At 34.2% G+C, this 17,365-nt stretch overlaps 6 protein-coding genes across 8 annotated transcripts; 2 read left to right on the forward strand and 4 right to left on the reverse strand.

The window, feature by feature from the left end:
• The first annotated feature begins 2,251 nt into the window (after positions 1-2,251).
• Positions 2,252-7,847, forward strand: LOC129566979 (uncharacterized). The gene is made up of 3 exons (XM_055443429.1): positions 2,252-3,691; positions 4,320-5,202; positions 6,327-7,847. The coding sequence occupies exons 1-3, from the start codon at positions 2,274-2,276 to the stop codon at positions 7,845-7,847; spliced, it is 3,822 nt and encodes a 1,273-aa protein (XP_055299404.1). The 5' UTR covers positions 2,252-2,273.
• LOC129567111 (uncharacterized) lies at positions 4,167-5,640 on the forward strand. Its single transcript, XM_055443711.1, has one exon. It carries the CDS (start codon positions 4,213-4,215, stop codon positions 5,479-5,481), a length of 1,269 nt encoding a protein of 422 aa, XP_055299686.1. The 5' UTR covers positions 4,167-4,212; the 3' UTR covers positions 5,482-5,640.
• An 89-nt stretch (positions 7,848-7,936) lies between the features above and the next one.
• Positions 7,937-10,546, reverse strand: LOC129567108 (BTB/POZ domain-containing protein 9-like). Its single transcript, XM_055443705.1, has 5 exons — positions 10,139-10,546; positions 9,481-10,073; positions 9,248-9,401; positions 8,292-9,175; positions 7,937-8,203 (listed from the first exon to the last, which is right to left on the reverse strand). Exons 1-5 carry the CDS (start codon positions 10,173-10,175, stop codon positions 8,135-8,137), a joined length of 1,737 nt encoding a protein of 578 aa, XP_055299680.1. The 5' UTR covers positions 10,176-10,546; the 3' UTR covers positions 7,937-8,134.
• Positions 10,547-10,581: 35 nt separating this feature from the next.
• LOC129567107 (BTB/POZ domain-containing protein 9-like) lies at positions 10,582-13,082 on the reverse strand. 3 transcript variants are annotated; one of them, XM_055443702.1, is made up of 6 exons: positions 12,832-13,082; positions 12,094-12,686; positions 11,853-12,018; positions 11,682-11,795; positions 10,836-11,617; positions 10,582-10,750 (listed from the first exon to the last, which is right to left on the reverse strand). In XM_055443702.1, the coding sequence occupies exons 1-6, from the start codon at positions 12,875-12,877 to the stop codon at positions 10,676-10,678; spliced, it is 1,776 nt and encodes a 591-aa protein (XP_055299677.1). In that variant the 5' UTR covers positions 12,878-13,082; the 3' UTR covers positions 10,582-10,675. The 3 variants fall into 3 exon arrangements, with proteins under 3 accessions (XP_055299677.1, XP_055299679.1, XP_055299678.1); XM_055443704.1 differs by having other exon boundaries at positions 11,868-12,018; positions 12,832-13,081; XM_055443703.1 differs by having other exon boundaries at positions 11,682-11,801; positions 11,868-12,018; positions 12,832-13,076.
• Positions 13,083-13,682: 600 nt separating this feature from the next.
• LOC129567110 (BTB/POZ domain-containing protein 9-like) lies at positions 13,683-15,500 on the reverse strand. The gene is made up of 5 exons (XM_055443710.1): positions 15,324-15,500; positions 15,091-15,250; positions 14,897-15,016; positions 14,032-14,831; positions 13,683-13,959 (listed from the first exon to the last, which is right to left on the reverse strand). Exons 1-5 carry the CDS (start codon positions 15,495-15,497, stop codon positions 13,882-13,884), a joined length of 1,332 nt encoding a protein of 443 aa, XP_055299685.1. The 5' UTR covers positions 15,498-15,500; the 3' UTR covers positions 13,683-13,881.
• A 289-nt stretch (positions 15,501-15,789) lies between these two features.
• Positions 15,790-16,466, reverse strand: LOC129566980 (BTB/POZ domain-containing protein 9-like). The gene is made up of 2 exons (XM_055443430.1): positions 16,283-16,466; positions 15,790-16,211 (listed from the first exon to the last, which is right to left on the reverse strand). Exons 1-2 carry the CDS (start codon positions 16,326-16,328, stop codon positions 15,790-15,792), a joined length of 468 nt encoding a protein of 155 aa, XP_055299405.1. The 5' UTR covers positions 16,329-16,466.
• Between the last annotated feature and the right edge of the window lie 899 nt (positions 16,467-17,365).

The following is a 17,365-nucleotide window of genomic DNA, read 5'->3' on the forward strand; positions in this document are numbered from 1 at the left end:
GAAGAAGGGAAAGTATGAGAGAAAGAGAGAGACATATCAAAAGCGACAACATTTTATGCGCTCCTGTTAAACTGTTATCGATAACAAATGGCACACGAATGAGTGCGGGACGACAGTCACACACCGGTACAGTTAGAACGAGAGGCAGATAGACGAAAAAGAGTGAAATAATGACAAATAAACAATGAATTATGAATACAAATGGGCCAAATGAAAATATGGAGAGACAGAGAAAAAAAAAGCGACTCTCGCATTTAATGATTGCCTTCAACCGATATAAAATCCATAAAAGGCACCAATAAAAAATTATTTATGCGCCTTTCTTCGTTTTCTATCTCTCCTCTTTATTCCGCTATGCCGAATTTATTTTTGCGATTAGAAAATTTATGGCAACCGATTTTTTTTTCTTCGGCTTCGTATTATTACTACCTCCTGTCGCTGCTGCTAGTCCTGGTGCTGCTGCTAGTCCTGGTGCTGCTGCTTTTCATTCGATTTGTGCCTCTTTTTTTCCACTTGCTTTGCGCTCATAACTCACGACATTTTGATAATTTATTTTTATGTAGTACATAAAACTCAAGTCCATATAATAAAAGCTTCATTGATAACATAAAATGCCCCCATCCGCCATCGGATCGAATCATTCCATCGCATATCGTACAATTTGGTCGACTTTGCACACAGAGATTCGTTTTTTTTAATGTTTTTACCTGAACCGACTAATCCGAACGACATTGACGCTTTCTTTGTCCATTAGCCACATCATATTTCAAGCGAAATTGCAATTAAATTGCTACGGATTTTATTGGAAATTATCTAGTCAAGGATCATCGCTGTGGAAGACCTTTATGTGGGATGTGAAGCGCTATAAAAGTGTGAAGCGCCATTTGGAAAATGGTGAAATTGTCGATAATATCCAAAGAGTTATGATGAGAGAGAAAAATAAAACGATACAATTTATCTCAAATGGCCTATTCTATGCCATGAACTCGATTATTCCATCAGTTTATTAGCTTTTGAAGCAATTCACATGAACAGAAAAAACCGAACATTCCCATTAGAACTGTTCAACCATTGAATGTTCACGTTGATGTGAGAAAAATTGGAGAATAAATGACGCAAGCCCATTTAATTGGCTCATGTTGTGGTCACGACTACCGCTCATGATTTGAATTTCTCTATAAATTTGTCCATTTTGGTTTTGTGTCAATCTATTCAATCACCCATATCATATGCCGAAAAAGAAACCGTATTTCAAAAGAATACAAAATCAACCAGAAAACGGTCAAGCGTAACGTTTCCATTTATATTTTCTTTCTTCTGTGTTTTTTTCGGTTTGTCACATCGCAAATATGATGAGGGTCTTCGGTTGAAGTGCTTAAATTGTGCCTCGGTCATTTTGAATGGCAGTTTTAGAAAAAGGATTTGAAGAACCCTACGAAAATGGTAGCAACAAAATCAATGAACTCATTCTCGATGAATTTTCATTAGAACGCCGATAAACAGTGGAAATGGTGGCAATTTCGACCCATGTTGATATGAAACGCCTGACGAAAATGTTGACTAGTGATAAAAAAAATAGATTTCGAGTTAATGGACAAGGCCTTTTTATAATAATAAAAGCGCTTGATTTTATATTCATTCAAAATACAAAAAAGTTATCAAAAAAAAATGGTGATTACCATTTTGGGTAAATAATTTTCTAATGAGAAATTCAAATCGCATTTCAAACCGGTGAATCACACAAATTGTAATTTTTCTTCTCTTGTTCGTCGCTTCCAATCTTTTAACTATATTGATTCAGAGGCTGAGTACATAGCTCTGTGATATTGATTGCAATTGTTTCTTTAGATTGGATGTCGAATCACCAATGATTACGTTTGCAGCACTTTCGACAATCATAATTTTAAAATGAATTGTGGTTAACATTTTTCTGTTAATTTGCAACCTCATTATTAGATTCTGTCCAGTTTTGAATGGAATCAAGTTTCACTTTAAAAAAAACTCGATACGATAAAGTCTGGAAACTATTATCAGCGGCTTAAAAATTGTTTTGAAACAAACGATGCATCTGTTTTCTCTTTCTAAGAAATGGTAGTGAAAATATGACCGGACAGTGTCCGGCAGACACCCATTTTATCTGTGAAGTTTGAACTTCCTATTTTACGAATAGATACATACGAACTCATTTAAAAAATCTAAACGCATGATAGCAACTAGTCTTAATTTGACATTCTGAATGTGCGTACACGATTTGAGTTGAACACTTCGTGGCCATGGAGTTTAAATTATTCTGTTGTTTAGTATTTGTTTTAGTAATTCGAACGAAATTTGTGAATTCTGCTAAGCATTATGAACATATCAACGATTGCTACTTGTATGACGCTGGTATGGCGTTTGGAAATGACAATGTGACATTCATTTGTGCGGAAATTAGTCGTGAAAATATCGTTTTCCCTCAACCTTTAAGATTCAGATGCTCCAACAAGAACTATGCAAATTCTCTTGTCTTTGATTGGCCAGGAAATATAAATTTCAAAAACTGCCAGTTTAAACTGTTGAAGAGAAATTACTTCAAAGACTTTCCGAATATGCAAACGATCGATTTTTCTGATGTTGGTTTGGAAGTCCTACAAAGGGATATATTTAGTGAAGCAACGAATGTAACTACTCTGAATGTATCACGAAATAATTTGAAGGAGATCCCATCGCTTATTTTTGTGAACGCCAAAAAACTTAGTCATGTGGATATTTCCTGCAATAAAATTGTGCAAATCGATGCTGTGGCTTTTGCGGGTGCAACTAAAATCGAATCCATCGATCTCTCGCAAAACGATCTTAGCAGCCTCGATGAACAAGTATTCAAGGGTTTGTCGAGCCTAAAAATGCTGAATTTATCGTACAATAAATTTACTGAACTCAATTCGCATAATCTATCTATGCTCAATTTGTTGAAACTGGATGTTTCACACAATAATTTAACCCGCATAGGAGAACATACATTCGACGAATTAAGTGAATTACAACTATTGGATTTATCATTCAATCCGATTGGCGATTTGAAAATTGACACATTCATTCACGTCCTGAAGCTGAAGCATTTGAATTTAAGGCGAACAAACATATCGTCCATTCAAATTGGAACGTTTTCACATCAGCTGCATTTAGTTACGTTGGAATTGTCGGACAACGCTTTAAAAACATTGAACTTTAAGCTATTCTATCCAATTCAACATGATCTTCGTACTCTTTACATCAGTGGAAACCAACTTTCAGATTTGAATGGTTTTCGAAACGCTCTGTTTCCACAGTTGACTTCGCTTGATATCAAAAACAATCAGTTCAATTGCACGTATTTGACACATTTCATGGAATCCATCAATTGGGAGAAAATACATCTTCAGGTTGACCCACATTCAATAAATCCACAAGTAAGCAGCATCCGAGGAATTAACTGTGAAGTTGTTGCGGGCCAGGAATCATCTGATGATAATTCAAAATTACAACACAAATCTAATGATGATATACTCATAAAAATTACGTTGGTTTTACTTTGCATAATAATGTTGACATTTTTGGTCATATTCGTAACATTAAATCGCAAGCGAATCTTTGATAAGAGTTTTTGTTACTGGAAAAATTCAACCAGTAATGGTCAAATAGCAACAGATAGAGTTGAATATTGTAAGGAAGAGCTATTATTGAATTAATTATAATTAATATAATAATTATTAACAGCATAAAAAATGTCCTTGATATCCAAACTTCGATAATTATTGTCAAATAAATGTTTCAATAAAATTAACGTTTGAAAAAAATATCCACATGAGAAGTTTATTGACTTTGCTTCATTTTTGTTGTACTATCATGTACATACTGTACTCTAAGAATTTATTATCAGTAGACATTTGTTGGCTAGCCCATACTTTCCGTACCAATTTGCGACATCGTCATATTCATGTTCATTGTCCAAATAAGAATTTTATCGACATTGGGCTCTGCCCTATTTTTGTTGTTCTATCATGTATGTATTGTACAATAAGTCGCACGTTATGCTAACGAGTTTGTGCTTCCTTTGAGTGATAAATTCACACATATTATAGTAAATAAGACTTTTATTTTTCACTTATTCTGTTGTGAAATTCAGTCTTAGTTTAGTCTTCGTCAAATCATTCGTTCGTTCATAAGATTCATTTTCGATTCTCGTACATAGATATGGATCCAAAAACGTTCTACATTTTAGTATGTTTATTCACAAGTTTACCGACATTTGTATTTTGTGCTCAAAAATATGAGCATATTACCGATTGCCGTTTTCATAGCCGTGGCAATAATAAGTATGGACATGACAATGTGACATTCATTTGTGCGGAAATTAATGGTGAAAATATCGTTTTCCCTGATCCCAATAATTTCAATTGTTCAAATTTCTGTCGACCTGTTCACTTTAATTGGCCAGGCACTATAAACTTCGAAAACTGTCGGTTCAATGAGTTAAAGAGAAATTTTTTCAAAGACTTTCAATATGTGCATACGGCCAATTTGTCTGATCTGGGCTTGGAAGCTCTACAAACTGATATATTTAATCAAGCGACGAAATTAACTTTTTTGGATGTATCAAAAAATAACATAAAGGAGATCCCATCGCTGATATTTATGAATGCAAAAACTCTTACTCATGTGGATTTTTCCTGCAATAAAATTGTGCAAATCGATGCTGTGGCTTTTTCGGGTGCAACTAAAATCGAACACTTGGATCTTTCGCGAAATAATTTAACGCATATTAAAGAACACACCTTCGATAAATTAAGTGAATTAAAACTATTGAATTTATCATTCAATTCGATTGGCGATTTAAAAATTGACACATTCATTCACCTTTTGAAACCAACGAACACATCATCCGTTCAAGCTGGAACACTTTTACATCAATCGCATTTAGTTACGTTGGACTTGTCGGAAAACGCTTTGAAAACATTGGATTTCACGCTACACTATCCAATTCAATACGAACTTCGTACTCTTAATATTAGCAAAAACCAACTATCTAGTTTGAATGGTTTTCGAAACTCTCTGTTTCCACAGTTGACCTCGCTTGATATAAAAAACAATCGGTTCAATTGCACGTATTTGAGACATTTCATGGAATCCATCAACTGGGAAGATATTCGTCTTCCGATTGACTCACATTCAATGAATCCACAAGTAAGCAGCATCCGAGGAATTAACTGTGAAGTTGTTGCGGGCCAGGAATCATCTGATGATAATTCAAAATCACAACACAAATCGAATGATGATATACTCATAAAAATTACGTTGGTTTTACTTTGCATAATAATGTTGATATTTTTGATCATGTATGTAACATTGAATCGCAAGCGAATCTTTGATAAGAGTTTTTGTCACTGGAAAAAATCAATTAGTATTGGACAAACTGCAACAGAGAAAGTTGAATATTGTAAGGAAGAACTGTTATTAAATTAATTATCAGCATACGAAACGATGTACTATTCAAAATATGATCGATAAATAAATGTTCAACTGAAACTAATGTTTGCGCCAAGATAAAGAAGTTGTTTTAATTTATTGCAATAAAAACACTATCAATAGGTAATAACTGTATAGCCTTTAGGAATATCATCTTTTTGCTGCTACTGATGCGTTGGGGTTATCATCAATTTTCACATTGAAATTTTTTTTGCTGCTATATTTTTAGCCAAAGCTGATTAATATCAGCCCAAACCAATCGAGTCAATTTGAGATTATCATTCTGCAACTACATTTTTGATGGAAATACAGATTTCTTCTTAATTGGAAAAAATCCACATTCAAATGTTTCGGGAATGCCAGTGAACAAGTTCAGCTGAAAAATGCGAACACATCGATCTGTGTTGCACATATGATGCTTCTTCGAATTGTTTGCAGGGAAAACTTTGCATTCTTTTGTGGGAATACCATGTGGTTTTTTGTTTTACTCATTCATCAGAGATCGTTTTTTATCAAATGGCCGGACAAATTGGTTAAATAGAGTTTCGAGAAATGCTAGTATTCGATATCAGTGGACACTCGTTCGTTAGCCTATACTTTCCGTACCAAATTGCGACATCGTCATATTCATGTTCATTGTCCACATAAGAACATTTATCGACATTGGGCTTTGCCCCATTTTTGTTGTTCTATCATGTATGTATTGTACAATAAGTCGCACATTTTGTTAACCTTGGAGTTTGTGCTTCCTTTGAGTGATAAATCCACACATATTATAGTAAACTAGACATAAAGACATTCATTTCGCACTTATTCTGTTGCAAAATTCAGTTTTAATTTAGTCTTCTTCAAATCATTCGTTCGTTCATAAGATTCACTTTCGATCCTCGTACATAGATATGGATTTAAAAACATTCTACGCGTTAGTGTGTTTGTTCGTAAGTTTACCGATTTTTGCGTTCTGCGTTGAAAAATACGAGCATATTAGTGATTGTCACTTCTATGATCGTTCAGTGGTGACTGGAATCGATAATGTGACCTTTATTTGTGCCAAATATGACAACGAGAATGGTGTTTTTATTGACCAGGCGCGATTTAAATGTTCAAATCATCATCGAAATGTGTACGATTACTATCCGGGAACGATAGACTTTCGAAATTGTCGATTTTCAAAACTCGGTAGAAATTTTTTCAAGCAATTTCCTCGGATGCACACATTCGTCATGACAAATCTGGAATTAAAAACGCTCGAGGCGAAAATATTCAGCGAAGCAAAGAATATCACCACTTTAATCGCATCGAACAATCAAATCGCAGAAATACCCGCTATTCTCTTTGCCAACGCAAAGCGACTTATCTCCGCTGATTTCTCGAATAATTCCATCGAACGAGTCGACCGTTTGGGTTTCACGGGTGCTAGCAGTCTCGAAACATTGGATTTATCGCAAAACGCACTTACATCGCTCGCTGCTGACGTTTTCATCGATCAAACGAGCTTAAAAGTCCTGAATTTATCATACAATCAAATCAATGAACTTGAACCACAAACCCTATCCACGCACAATCTATTGACATTGGATTTATCAAACAACGAGTTGACGAACCTAAAAGAAAACACATTCTATCAAATTATTTCGTTAAAAAGCTTGAATTTGTCCGATAATCCAATTGAAAGTTTGGAAATTGGTACATTCAATTTTGTACCGAATTTAGAAGTGTTGAACTTGAGACGAACGAATTTATCCAGCATTCAGTTCGGAACATTTTCCCATCAACATAAATTGATTTCGTTGGATTTATCTGAAAATCTTCTGAAACAATTGGATTTTAACCTTTTCATGCCGATTATGCATGATCTACGATCACTCGAATTGGACGGAAATCAACTAACTGATTTGGATGGTTTTGGAAATGCACTGTTCCCACAATTGGAACTGTTGGATATCAAGAATAACAATTTCAATTGCTCATATTTGATTCAGTTCATGAAGACCATCAGCTGGGAAAAGATTCGTCTTCCAGTTGATCCAACAGCAGTTACGCAAGGTCAAACGCACGTTCGCGGAATTAGATGCGAAATTGTAAATCCAAATAATATTCCTGATGCAGAAGAAATTGATGAAGCTGCAAATGAAGCCATGACTAAGGATGGAAATGCTCAATCGAATGATTATGTTTTCACAAATTTTTTTATGATTTTTATGTGCGTTGTCATGCTGACGTTTCTCGTAGTATATTTGACCTTGAATATAGATCAAATTCGCCATCACCTTCGCAGATCCAATCATTCTCGCCCATTGAACGGAAGACTATCGTCCGCAGCACTCAATTTTGATTATGCAAATGAAGACAGTATTCATTGAAGAAGGAAATGTTTGAGTCGATCATATTCAAGTACAACTGCATTTCATTGTTGTGAATCATTAGATTTGAAATAAAATTGACTAGTTGATTTCGATCATTTAATATACTAATCATTTATTAAATTCCTTTCACGAATGCAAAAGACGATATTGTAAATTAAAAGTAGTTTGGTGAAATAAACTGTGTAATTGATATGAAAGTTAAACATTTATTCTGATTAAAAGCTGTTATTTCTGTCATTTTCTTGGCTTCAGTTACTTTTTCCCCGGAAGATGGATTATTACCTCTATTCACTTTGTTTAAATTTCGGCTTCTGTAGGTTGCGTGGACACTCGAAGTATGTACAAAGAAAACTCTGAAAAATGTTGAAGAGAAGGTTAAACATTTGAGCTATCTTTAATCTATCTATTGGAAGATAATCTTAGCACATGAACAATACTTACATTATCACTTTGCGTTCCGGTTATTTTGATGAAAATAGCTGGACGCGGTTCAAAATCGAAGTCTTGCCATCCTGACAGGGTTTCATTTCGTTTATCGACCGCCATCTGCCATTTTGATTTATTCATCGATGTCTCAATGTAAAACGAATATTGGTTCGATTGGTTCATATTGTTGCCAAGCAGCATTCGCAACGAGTCGATGTAGTATGGTTGACCGAATTGTAATAGAATGTAAGAGTCAACTTCGTGGCACGTAAATTTATTTGGATTTTCGTTCAACATATTATTATGACCGTCGCCTCCTTGAACAATAGAAGCGCCACATTGCACTTTAGCAACATTTTTGCTTGGCCTTATAACACCATCAACGAACTCTGGATAATTCTTTTTGGTAAACATTGCTTGCAATTCCATAACGTCGAACGAGTTGTACTCGATCTTTCGCCATTTATAAGCCATTCGCTTTTTCTCTATGTTAATGGCGCGTGTGCCAACCATTTTGATGAATCGAACTGGACGTGATTTAAAATATAAATTTTGCCAAGACCGATAGTAATACTTGGTGTGATCGAATAATCTTGTATACTTTTTTCCATCGAGTGATATTTCAATGTAATATGAATACGAACGGGAATCATCGTCCTTTAATAACATTTTAATATAATTTATGAATCGGACATCACCCAGGTCGACAATTATAGATGAATCCTTTGGTTGCAGATATTTGCTACGACGAAGTTCAGGTTTAGAATACACTTTACCGTCTATTGCATGATATACACAATATTTCCTATATATACCAAAATTTGGTTTATCTTCACCACAAATAAATTTCGCACCGTTTTCAGTTGTTACAAAATTTTCTTCAATATGTTTTTGTGAATCTTAAAGTAGAAAAAAAAACAAATTAATTCTCTTTTCAAAACTATATACCGAATAAGTTGTTTGTGCCTCACATGGTATGCGACATTGTGTACGACCAGTTTTGTTAGTTGATTTACGATTCATCGTGTTTAAAAGTTGAGTTGAATCTAAAATGTTACTTGGTACAACAACATTCAAGTAATCATCCATGCTCAATTCTGACCAGCGTACTGTTGAAAGCGCCTCCTAAAATTCAAAATCGAGCGGAAGATACAATTTAATATATTTAAATAATGACCAACATTGGATGTAAATTGAAGCTTACCTTGATATCATCATCTGGTTTGTTTGTTGACCAATTGCAGATCGCTTTGAAAATATCGATCTCCGGTGCGTAGAATGTATCTCGCTTCAGTAAGGCACATAGTGAAGTGAGTGGTAACTCTTTAAAAGTGATATGATCGAGGAACTCGTTAGAATGGCAATCCATAAACTTCATACACGAGGTTTGCACATCATCCAGAGAATATAAATGAGCCGCATCCAACGTTGAAACACAGTTTTCCAACGTTAGATTGACTGTTAAATACTCCAAAATGATCGTCTTCAGTGTATCGAAGCCATATTGATTTGCCAGATCATAAATCTCCACTATTTGATGACTTTCTAAAGTAGCTAGGGACACGCATCCAGTATAAATGTATTTTAGAATCGCTTTAAATGCGTCCAACGGAACTTTTAATTCGATTTCAGGTTTCTTTGTCTCAGAAAAGCCAGCAAAAAACAACGATTGAAAATATGAAGATCGACCTGATAGAATCACTTTGTGCGCTGGTATTTTTGTATTTTCAATGATGAACAACACATCGGCACTATCATCATTCATGCAAATATTGTTTAAAAATTGCAATATTTCATCTGTTAATTAAATAAGAAAAGTATTCAAAACGAGAAATTAGCTTTAATTTGACTGCAATATTTACCCGATTGATCAATTTCGCCATTATTTTGAAACGACATTTTTAGAAAAATTGGTCTCAAATATACACTGTGTCTCAAATACACAAACAAAACGAGGAATTAATTATTGTAAATTCACTTCAATGTACGACTTTTGAAATACTTCGAATTATTATGAACAGTCGAAACAAAAAAATCACGTGAACACGTTTTTCAAACAATTTTCGGATGTCAACAGAAGAATGAAAAGAATCAATAGTATTGTTGTTGGTTTCACTTTGAACATGTCTGAGTGTCGCTAGAGCAGCTGTACGATTTTTGTGAATCCGAACATGGAACATACCCCGATTTCATTCTTTTGGATAAGTACATACATAATTCTTGATGACTTCGAAGTATTGTTTGTTAGGTATTGATATTCATGTACAATATCGTTTTCAAACTAAGAAATAAAGTTCACAATATCTTAGACTGTAATATCATTCGTTTTATTCTATTTTATGATTTCAAATAGATAATTCCCTTTTCATGCATTTACTTCTATTACTTCAATGCTTTTTTCATCTCTGAAGAGGGCGCTTCAATTTGGGTCTTCGAGGATTGCATGGACATTCGAAATAGGTACAGATAAAACTCTAAAAAAAGAAAAAGCCAAAGGAATTGATAATTGTCACGTAGTTTGCTAAAACTTAAAAATATACATTAAAAACTCATACTTACAACATCACTTCGCGTTCCAGTTATTCTAATAAAAATAGCCGAATGTGGTTCAAAGTCAAACTCTTGCCAATTTGACAGATACTCATTTCGCTTATTAACCGCCATTTTCCAATTTATTTTGTCCATCGATGTCTCAATACAAAATGAATACTTGTTCAAATGATTCATATTATTCCCAAGCAGCATTCGCAATGAATCGATGTAGTACGGTTGATTGAATTGCAATAGAATATGAGAGCCTTTTTCGTGGCACGTAAATTCATCAGGATTCTCATTCAACATGTTGTTCCCACCTACACCTTTAACAACGATCGCACTATGTTCAATGTTTGCAACATTTTTCGTTGGCTTCATAACACCATCAACCAAATTCGGATAGTTGATAGTTGTGAACATTGCTTGTAATCCGACAATGTCGAATGAATCATAGGAATCTGCATAATTATACCCACGATCATAACAAAAACCACTTCGTTTCCGCAATATGTCAGTGGCTTGTGTGCCGACCAATTTGATAAAACGAATTGGACGAGATTGAAAATATAAATATTGCCATGATCTATAGTAATGCTTGGTGTGATCGAATAACCGTGTGTACTCGATTCCATCGAGCGATACATCAATGTAGTATGAATATGAACGGGAATCCTTATCCATCAACAGAAAATTGATATTGTTTATGAATCGCAATTTTCCCAAGTCGACGATTATGCACGAATCCAGTGGCTGTTGCCGAACACCGTCATGAATTCGGTTTGCATTTACGGGATGAAATGTACTACCTGAAATATTCACTCACTTTGGTCAGTAAATGTGTTGGACATTGAAATGAAAGACACTGAATACCTTTGTTCACATCATAATCCGTAAAATTACCACTCAAAAGTGCCGATGGATTTTCACCAGAAATCGTCTTCGCACCATATTCAGCGGTTGCAATATTTTCCTCAACGTCTTTTTCTAAATCTTTAAATCAGAACGAAATAAAGTTACTCTTCTGTCAAAACGACATATTACCAAAGACTTTTTTACTCGAATTGCGACACTGAATGCGGCCTCCTGTGTTACTCGATGCGATCATCACTTGCAGCAGTTGCGTTGGATCTAAAATGTTGCTAGGAATAACGATGTTTAAATATTGATGCATGCTCAATTCAGTCCACCGTACTGTTGAGAGTGCTACCTTGAATTTGAAAAGAGGAAGGAATTTGATGCACGTAATATAGAACCAGAATTGGTTCAATCAATCGGTGCTTACTTTTATATCAGTATCTGGGTTATTTGTTGACCAATTGCAAATTGCTCTGAAAATATCAATCTCCAGCGCGTAGAATGTATCACGCTTCAATACAGTGCACAAAGACGTGAGTGATAACGCGTTGAAAGTGTCGTGATCAAGTAATTCGGTCGAATTGAAATCGATGAAGTTCATGCACGCAGCTTGCAAATCATCCAAAGAATATAAATAAGCCGCATTTAAAATTGAAACGCAGTTGTCCGACGTCAGATTGACTGTTAAATACTCCAAAATAATCTTATTCAATGTATCGAATCCATATTGTTCGGCTAGGTCATAAATTTCGATTATTTGATGACTTTCCAAAGCGGCGAGCGATAAGCATCCAGTATAAATGTACTTCAAAATCGCTTTAAATGCGTCCAACGGAACTTCTAACTTAATTTCAGCTTGTTTTGCTTCGGCAAAACCACCACAAAACAATGAATGGAAATAGGAACTCCGTAGCGATAGAATCATTTTATGCGCTGGTATTTCGGTGTTTTCAACGATGAACGACACGTCGGCATGTTCGTTGTTCATGCATATATCATTAAGCAGTTGTAATATTTCGGCTATTTTTAAGTCAAAATAATAATTGTTAAAAAGTGATCAAAAAAATAGGAGGAAATGTTGTTGTAAAAAGTAATTGGCAGAAATCAAAGTAAAAAAAATTCTGCCGATGTAATTTGACAACACTCGTTTCAATGCAGAACTTACTCGATTGATCGATGTCACCATTGTCTTGAATATCATTGATCACCATGTTTTGTTAAAATGATATTTACTCCTCCCAAAAAAAAAAACACAATTAAAATGGTGCCAATACAAAACAATATAATTCTAAATCTACTTTGAAAAGCAGTCGAATTCAATCAATCAAGCGTATTACTAATTATATGACCAATTACGAACTGAAACTCACACGAACAATTTTTTCCTTCAACTGTTGCCCGGTTTCTTTTGACACGAATAGAAAATGTGATAAGAGTTGCTAGTATTGCTGTTCACACTTCGAGATGTGTGCACATCATTAGAGTAGCCGTCATTTAAATAAACACGAAACATGGGTCATATTCCGATTTCAGTAAATAACTCTATTAGTCTATGAAAATGTTCTTTTATTGAAATATCAATTTATATTGAAAAATTGTTGATGTTAGTTGCCAAAATTCTAAAATTAGGGTCACTCTAAATTAAGATTTCGTTGTTCGTTATACATATTTGAATAATCAATATGACGTCATATTTGTTGTATGGTTTTTTACTGATTAACTATACTCTGAGTATTGAAAACAGATAGAATATTATAATGACGATGTTCCTTCATTATCTCAATAAAACCAATGAAAAATACATTATATGACTCATTTAGATTCGCTGTAGTCTGTGATATTGTGATGCTAATGATATTTTTGAAATAAAGAAAATAGTAAAAAAAAATCACAATCATGATGCAGATGTCGGTGCTGAATGTTTCAAGTAATATGCTGTCTGGAATAGCGGACATATGTAAATATAGTGAGAAATTTATTGAATCACTAAGAATAAAATAAAAATCGTATGAAATAATAATTTCAATGTATATTTTCAGATGCCCACATGACAAAAACATTAGAAAATACATCATTTATCAAGTTCATCCTTTGAATACAGAACAAGTTATCGTTAGTTGAATAAGATTGATTTAGTTATAAGAAAAATGATACTTATCAAAATAATCAAAATCAATATATATGAATTGTTCTTTAATTCATTTATGTCGGTACTTTATTCTCTCTTAAGCGAAGATATCAATTTGGGTTTTTCCGGATTGCTTGGACACTCAAAATATGTACAGATAAAATTCTAAATGAAGAAATATCAAAGAGAACATTAAAAAGAACCATATTTTTAATTAAACCAACAATGTATACTCACAACGTCGTTTTGAGTTCCAGTTATTTTGATGAAATTAGCTGGACGAGATTCAAAGTCAAACTCCTGCCATCCTGACAGGCTTTCATTTCGTTTATCAACAGCCATTTTCCAATTTTTTTTGTCCAAAGATGTCTCAATATAAAACGAATACTTGTTCAAACGATTCATATTATTCCCAAGCAGCATTCGGAACGAATCAATGTAGAGCGGTTGATTAAATTGTAATAAAATGTAAGACCCAATTTCGTGGCACGTGAATTCATCGGGATTTGCATTCAACATGTTATTAGCGCCCACTCCTTGAAGAATAGTTGTGCCAAATTCAGTTTTTGCAAAGTTATTCCTTGGCTTCATGAAACCATCGATAAACTCAGGGAAACCTCCGGGAAAAGTTGTTTTATGCATTGCTTGGAATCCAACCACACAAAATGGCTTATAGGACGCCATTTCCCACTCTCTCACAAAATATCGAAATGCATTTTCTTCCTGCAATATATTAATGGCTCGTGTGCCAACCAATTTAATGAAGCGCACAGGACGTGTTTGAAAATACAAATGTTGCCATGATCTATAGTAATTATTGGTGTGATCAAACAAACGTTTATAATCTTCACCATCAAGTGACACATCAATGTAGTATGAATATGAACGGGAATCTTTATCCATTAACAAAAAAATGATGGTATCTATGAAACTGACTTTTCCCAAGTCGACGATTATAGATTTACTTATTGGTTTCGACATATTTTCATCTTGATACAATTTCCAATTGTTTTCATCTATTGCATGATATGTACAACCTGAAATATTCACCCAGTGAAATGTCAATATCATAAACGTTAAACCAAGACATTGTATATGTTACCTTTATTCACATCATAATCTGTAAAATTACCACTCAAAAGTGATGCTGGATTTTCACCAGCAACAGTTTTCGCACCGTATTCTGTGGTTGCAATATTTTCTTCAACTTCCTTTTTGAAATCTTTAAATTAGAAAATGAAACTGAAGTTACTTGTGGTCAACTAGCAAAACTACACAATAAAAAACGATCTTTACCCTGTGGACTACATTTGATACGCCCAGTTGTGTTGCTTGATCCACAGCTTCCGCTCATTATAAGTGCAAGTTGAGCTGGGTTCAAAATTTTACTTGGTTCAACGACATTCACATAATCAATCATATCCAATGTTGACCAGCGTACTGTAGAAAGCGCCTCCTAGATTCAAAATTGTGAAAGGAACTTTATACGAATAACAATTGACTAGAATTAAATGATAATCGGAGCTTACCTTGATATCATCATCTGGGTTGTTTGTTGACCAATTCCAAATCGCTTTGAAAATATCGATTTCCGGCGCGTAGAATGTATCGCGCTTCAGTAAAGCACATAATGAAGTGAGTGATGATGTTTTAAAGGTGTCGTGATCAAGCAACTCGATGGAATGGCAGTCCATAAACGTCATACATGTGGCCTAGGGGTTTTTATGTCAGTTGAACCTATCGAATTCGATCGTTTCATTGTGATTTTGTTACGAATTCGCACATTCTCTGCGAATTCTTTACGAATTGTTCACATTCGCTGCTTTGTCACTGCGAATGATAACTAAGATGGCGCCAGCTGTCAATGTTTGGATTTGACCAATTCGCAAAAAATTCGCAAAATTCGTGAAATATTTGAATGAATTTGAAGTCAAAACGCGTGCGAATTGTGCGAATTGTGCGAATTCCTGTCAATTCGCGAATACATAAATTCCCCTAGCATGTGGCTTGTAAATCATCCATAGAATACAAATGAGCTGCATTCAAAATAGAAATGCAATTTTCCAACGTCACATTAGCTGTTAAATATTTCGATAGGATGTTTTTCAACGTATCAAAACCATATTGTTCTGCCATATCATAAATTTCGATTAGTTGATGACTTTCTAAATCGGTCAGCGATAAGCATCCGGTGTAAATGTACTTCAAAATCGCTTTGAATGCGTCTAATGGAACTTCTAACTTAATTTCAGCTTGTTTTGCTTCAGCAAAACCACCACAAAACAATGAATGGAAATAGGAACTTCTGATTGATAGAATCATTTTATGCGCTGGTATTTTGATGTTTTCAACGATGAACGACACATCGGCATGTTCGTCGTTCATGCAAATTTTGTTAAGAAGTTGCGAAAATTCATCTTTTTAGCATGAAAAAAGTGAACAAAATGTTAAAAATAAAATTGGCATTTGATTTCATTGCAATACTTACCCGAATGATCAATTTCACCATTAGTTTCAGTATTATTAAACGACATTGTTATTGAATTCAGATTTGATCGCTTATTTCACTTGATGAATTCAATTCGATTATATCATTCAATCAATCCCAAAATGGAATCTTCACAGTTTAAGGTGGTGGAAATAAGGAATAAAACGAATTTAAATTTAACCAAAGTCGATTTCTATAACTTGTTAACTACTTCAAATTATGAACAATCTTCGTCCAATTTCTTGCAACGCCAACAGGAAAATGATAGGAGTTGGCATTGTCGTTGTCGCTTTCGGATGTGTGAACGTCATTAGAGTGACTGTACGATTTTCAAACGAAATAATAGAATATATTCTAATTTAAATAGGAAACGCTACTGCTCAACTGGAATATATTTAAAGTTTTTATGAAAATAGCATTTTATTTTGATTAATTAGCAGAGACCATTGGTGAGATCCAAACACATTCCATTTTTTTTAGTCACGAAAACACGATCACTCTAAATTTCCGCTTCATCGTAATTCAAATTTGACAGAATTATAATTATTGCACATACTTCATATCATATCTGTCAAGTAGTTCCATTGCTTATTTCGAAGAATTAAAGAAATAATTGTGTAACACAAACATTGCGATAAAGGGGACAAATTTTGTATACTAAAGCATATTCTCGTATTACTGTATACAGGAATGAACATACAGAACTCAAAAGTATTGGTGCGCCTCGATAGTCTAGTCTGAAACACTGTTGCATTCTACATATAATATGGCTCAATTGTTCGCTCACTCACATACAAATAATAGAAAATATTGAATCGCTAATGCGCATTTCGCTCTTTTAATTTGAGTTACGATTAATGTTAGCCATGGTTTTAGCTGACAACACTGTTTATTAAATGAAGCAAATGCAAAAAAAAAATGCATTAAAATACAGTTAGCTGCATGTCGTCAAAATTCATTCAAACAATGTCGATAAGTTCCATATTTGTTCCTTTTTTGCATTGAAAAAATAAGGCTCCTTTATTACCCCGACAAAACAGACAAATATCTAATGTCTCATCTGATCTTGTCTCCGTTTGCGAT

The sequence above is a fragment of the Sitodiplosis mosellana genome, unplaced genomic scaffold (assembly GCF_009176505.1).
Source record: "Sitodiplosis mosellana isolate CC-2019 unplaced genomic scaffold, AAFC_SMos_1.0 Smas_scaffold_5, whole genome shotgun sequence".
Lineage (NCBI taxonomy): Eukaryota > Metazoa > Arthropoda > Insecta > Diptera > Cecidomyiidae > Sitodiplosis > Sitodiplosis mosellana.

Bases quoted from the DNA above. Each gene is read 5' to 3' on its own strand.
- LOC129567111 (XM_055443711.1), top strand. From the start codon at position 4,213: ATGGATCCAAAAACGTTCTACATTTTAGTATGTTTATTCACAAGTTTA.
- LOC129567108 (XM_055443705.1), bottom strand. From the start codon at position 10,175: ATGTCGTTTCAAAATAATGGCGAAATTGATCAATCGG. The intron at 9,402-9,480 runs GTAAGCTTCAAT...TTTGAATTTTAG, and splicing joins AACCAGATGATGATATCAAG to GAGGCGCTTTCAACAGTACG. The intron at 9,176-9,247 runs GTGAGGCACAAA...TTCTACTTTAAG, and splicing joins TACACAATGTCGCATACCAT to ATTCACAAAAACATATTGAA.
- LOC129566980 (XM_055443430.1), bottom strand. From the start codon at position 16,328: ATGTCGTTTAATAATACTGAAACTAATGGTGAAATTGATCATTCGG. The intron at 16,212-16,282 runs GTAAGTATTGCA...CATGCTAAAAAG, and splicing joins TGGTGAAATTGATCATTCGG to ATGAATTTTCGCAACTTCTT.
- LOC129567110 (XM_055443710.1), bottom strand. From the start codon at position 15,497: ATGACGTTTATGGACTGCCATTCCATCGAGTTGCTTGATCACGACACC. The intron at 15,017-15,090 runs GTAAAGATCGTT...TCTAATTTAAAG, and splicing joins TATCAAATGTAGTCCACAGG to ATTTCAAAAAGGAAGTTGAA. The intron at 13,960-14,031 runs GTGAGTATACAT...TTCTTCATTTAG, and splicing joins CTGGAACTCAAAACGACGTT to AATTTTATCTGTACATATTT.
- LOC129567107 (XM_055443702.1), bottom strand. From the start codon at position 12,877: ATGGTGATCAATGATATTCAAGACAATGGTGACATCGATCAATCGA. The intron at 12,687-12,831 runs GTAAGTTCTGCA...ACTTAAAAATAG, and splicing joins TGGTGACATCGATCAATCGA to CCGAAATATTACAACTGCTT. The intron at 12,019-12,093 runs GTAAGCACCGAT...TTCAAATTCAAG, and splicing joins ACCCAGATACTGATATAAAA to GTAGCACTCTCAACAGTACG.
- LOC129566979 (XM_055443429.1), top strand. From the start codon at position 2,274: ATGGAGTTTAAATTATTCTGTTGTTTAGTATTTGTTTTAGTAATTCGA. The intron at 3,692-4,319 runs GCTATTATTGAA...CCGTTTTCATAG, and splicing joins GTTGAATATTGTAAGGAAGA to CCGTGGCAATAATAAGTATG. The intron at 5,203-6,326 runs GTAAGCAGCATC...GTTTTAATTTAG, and splicing joins CACATTCAATGAATCCACAA to TCTTCTTCAAATCATTCGTT.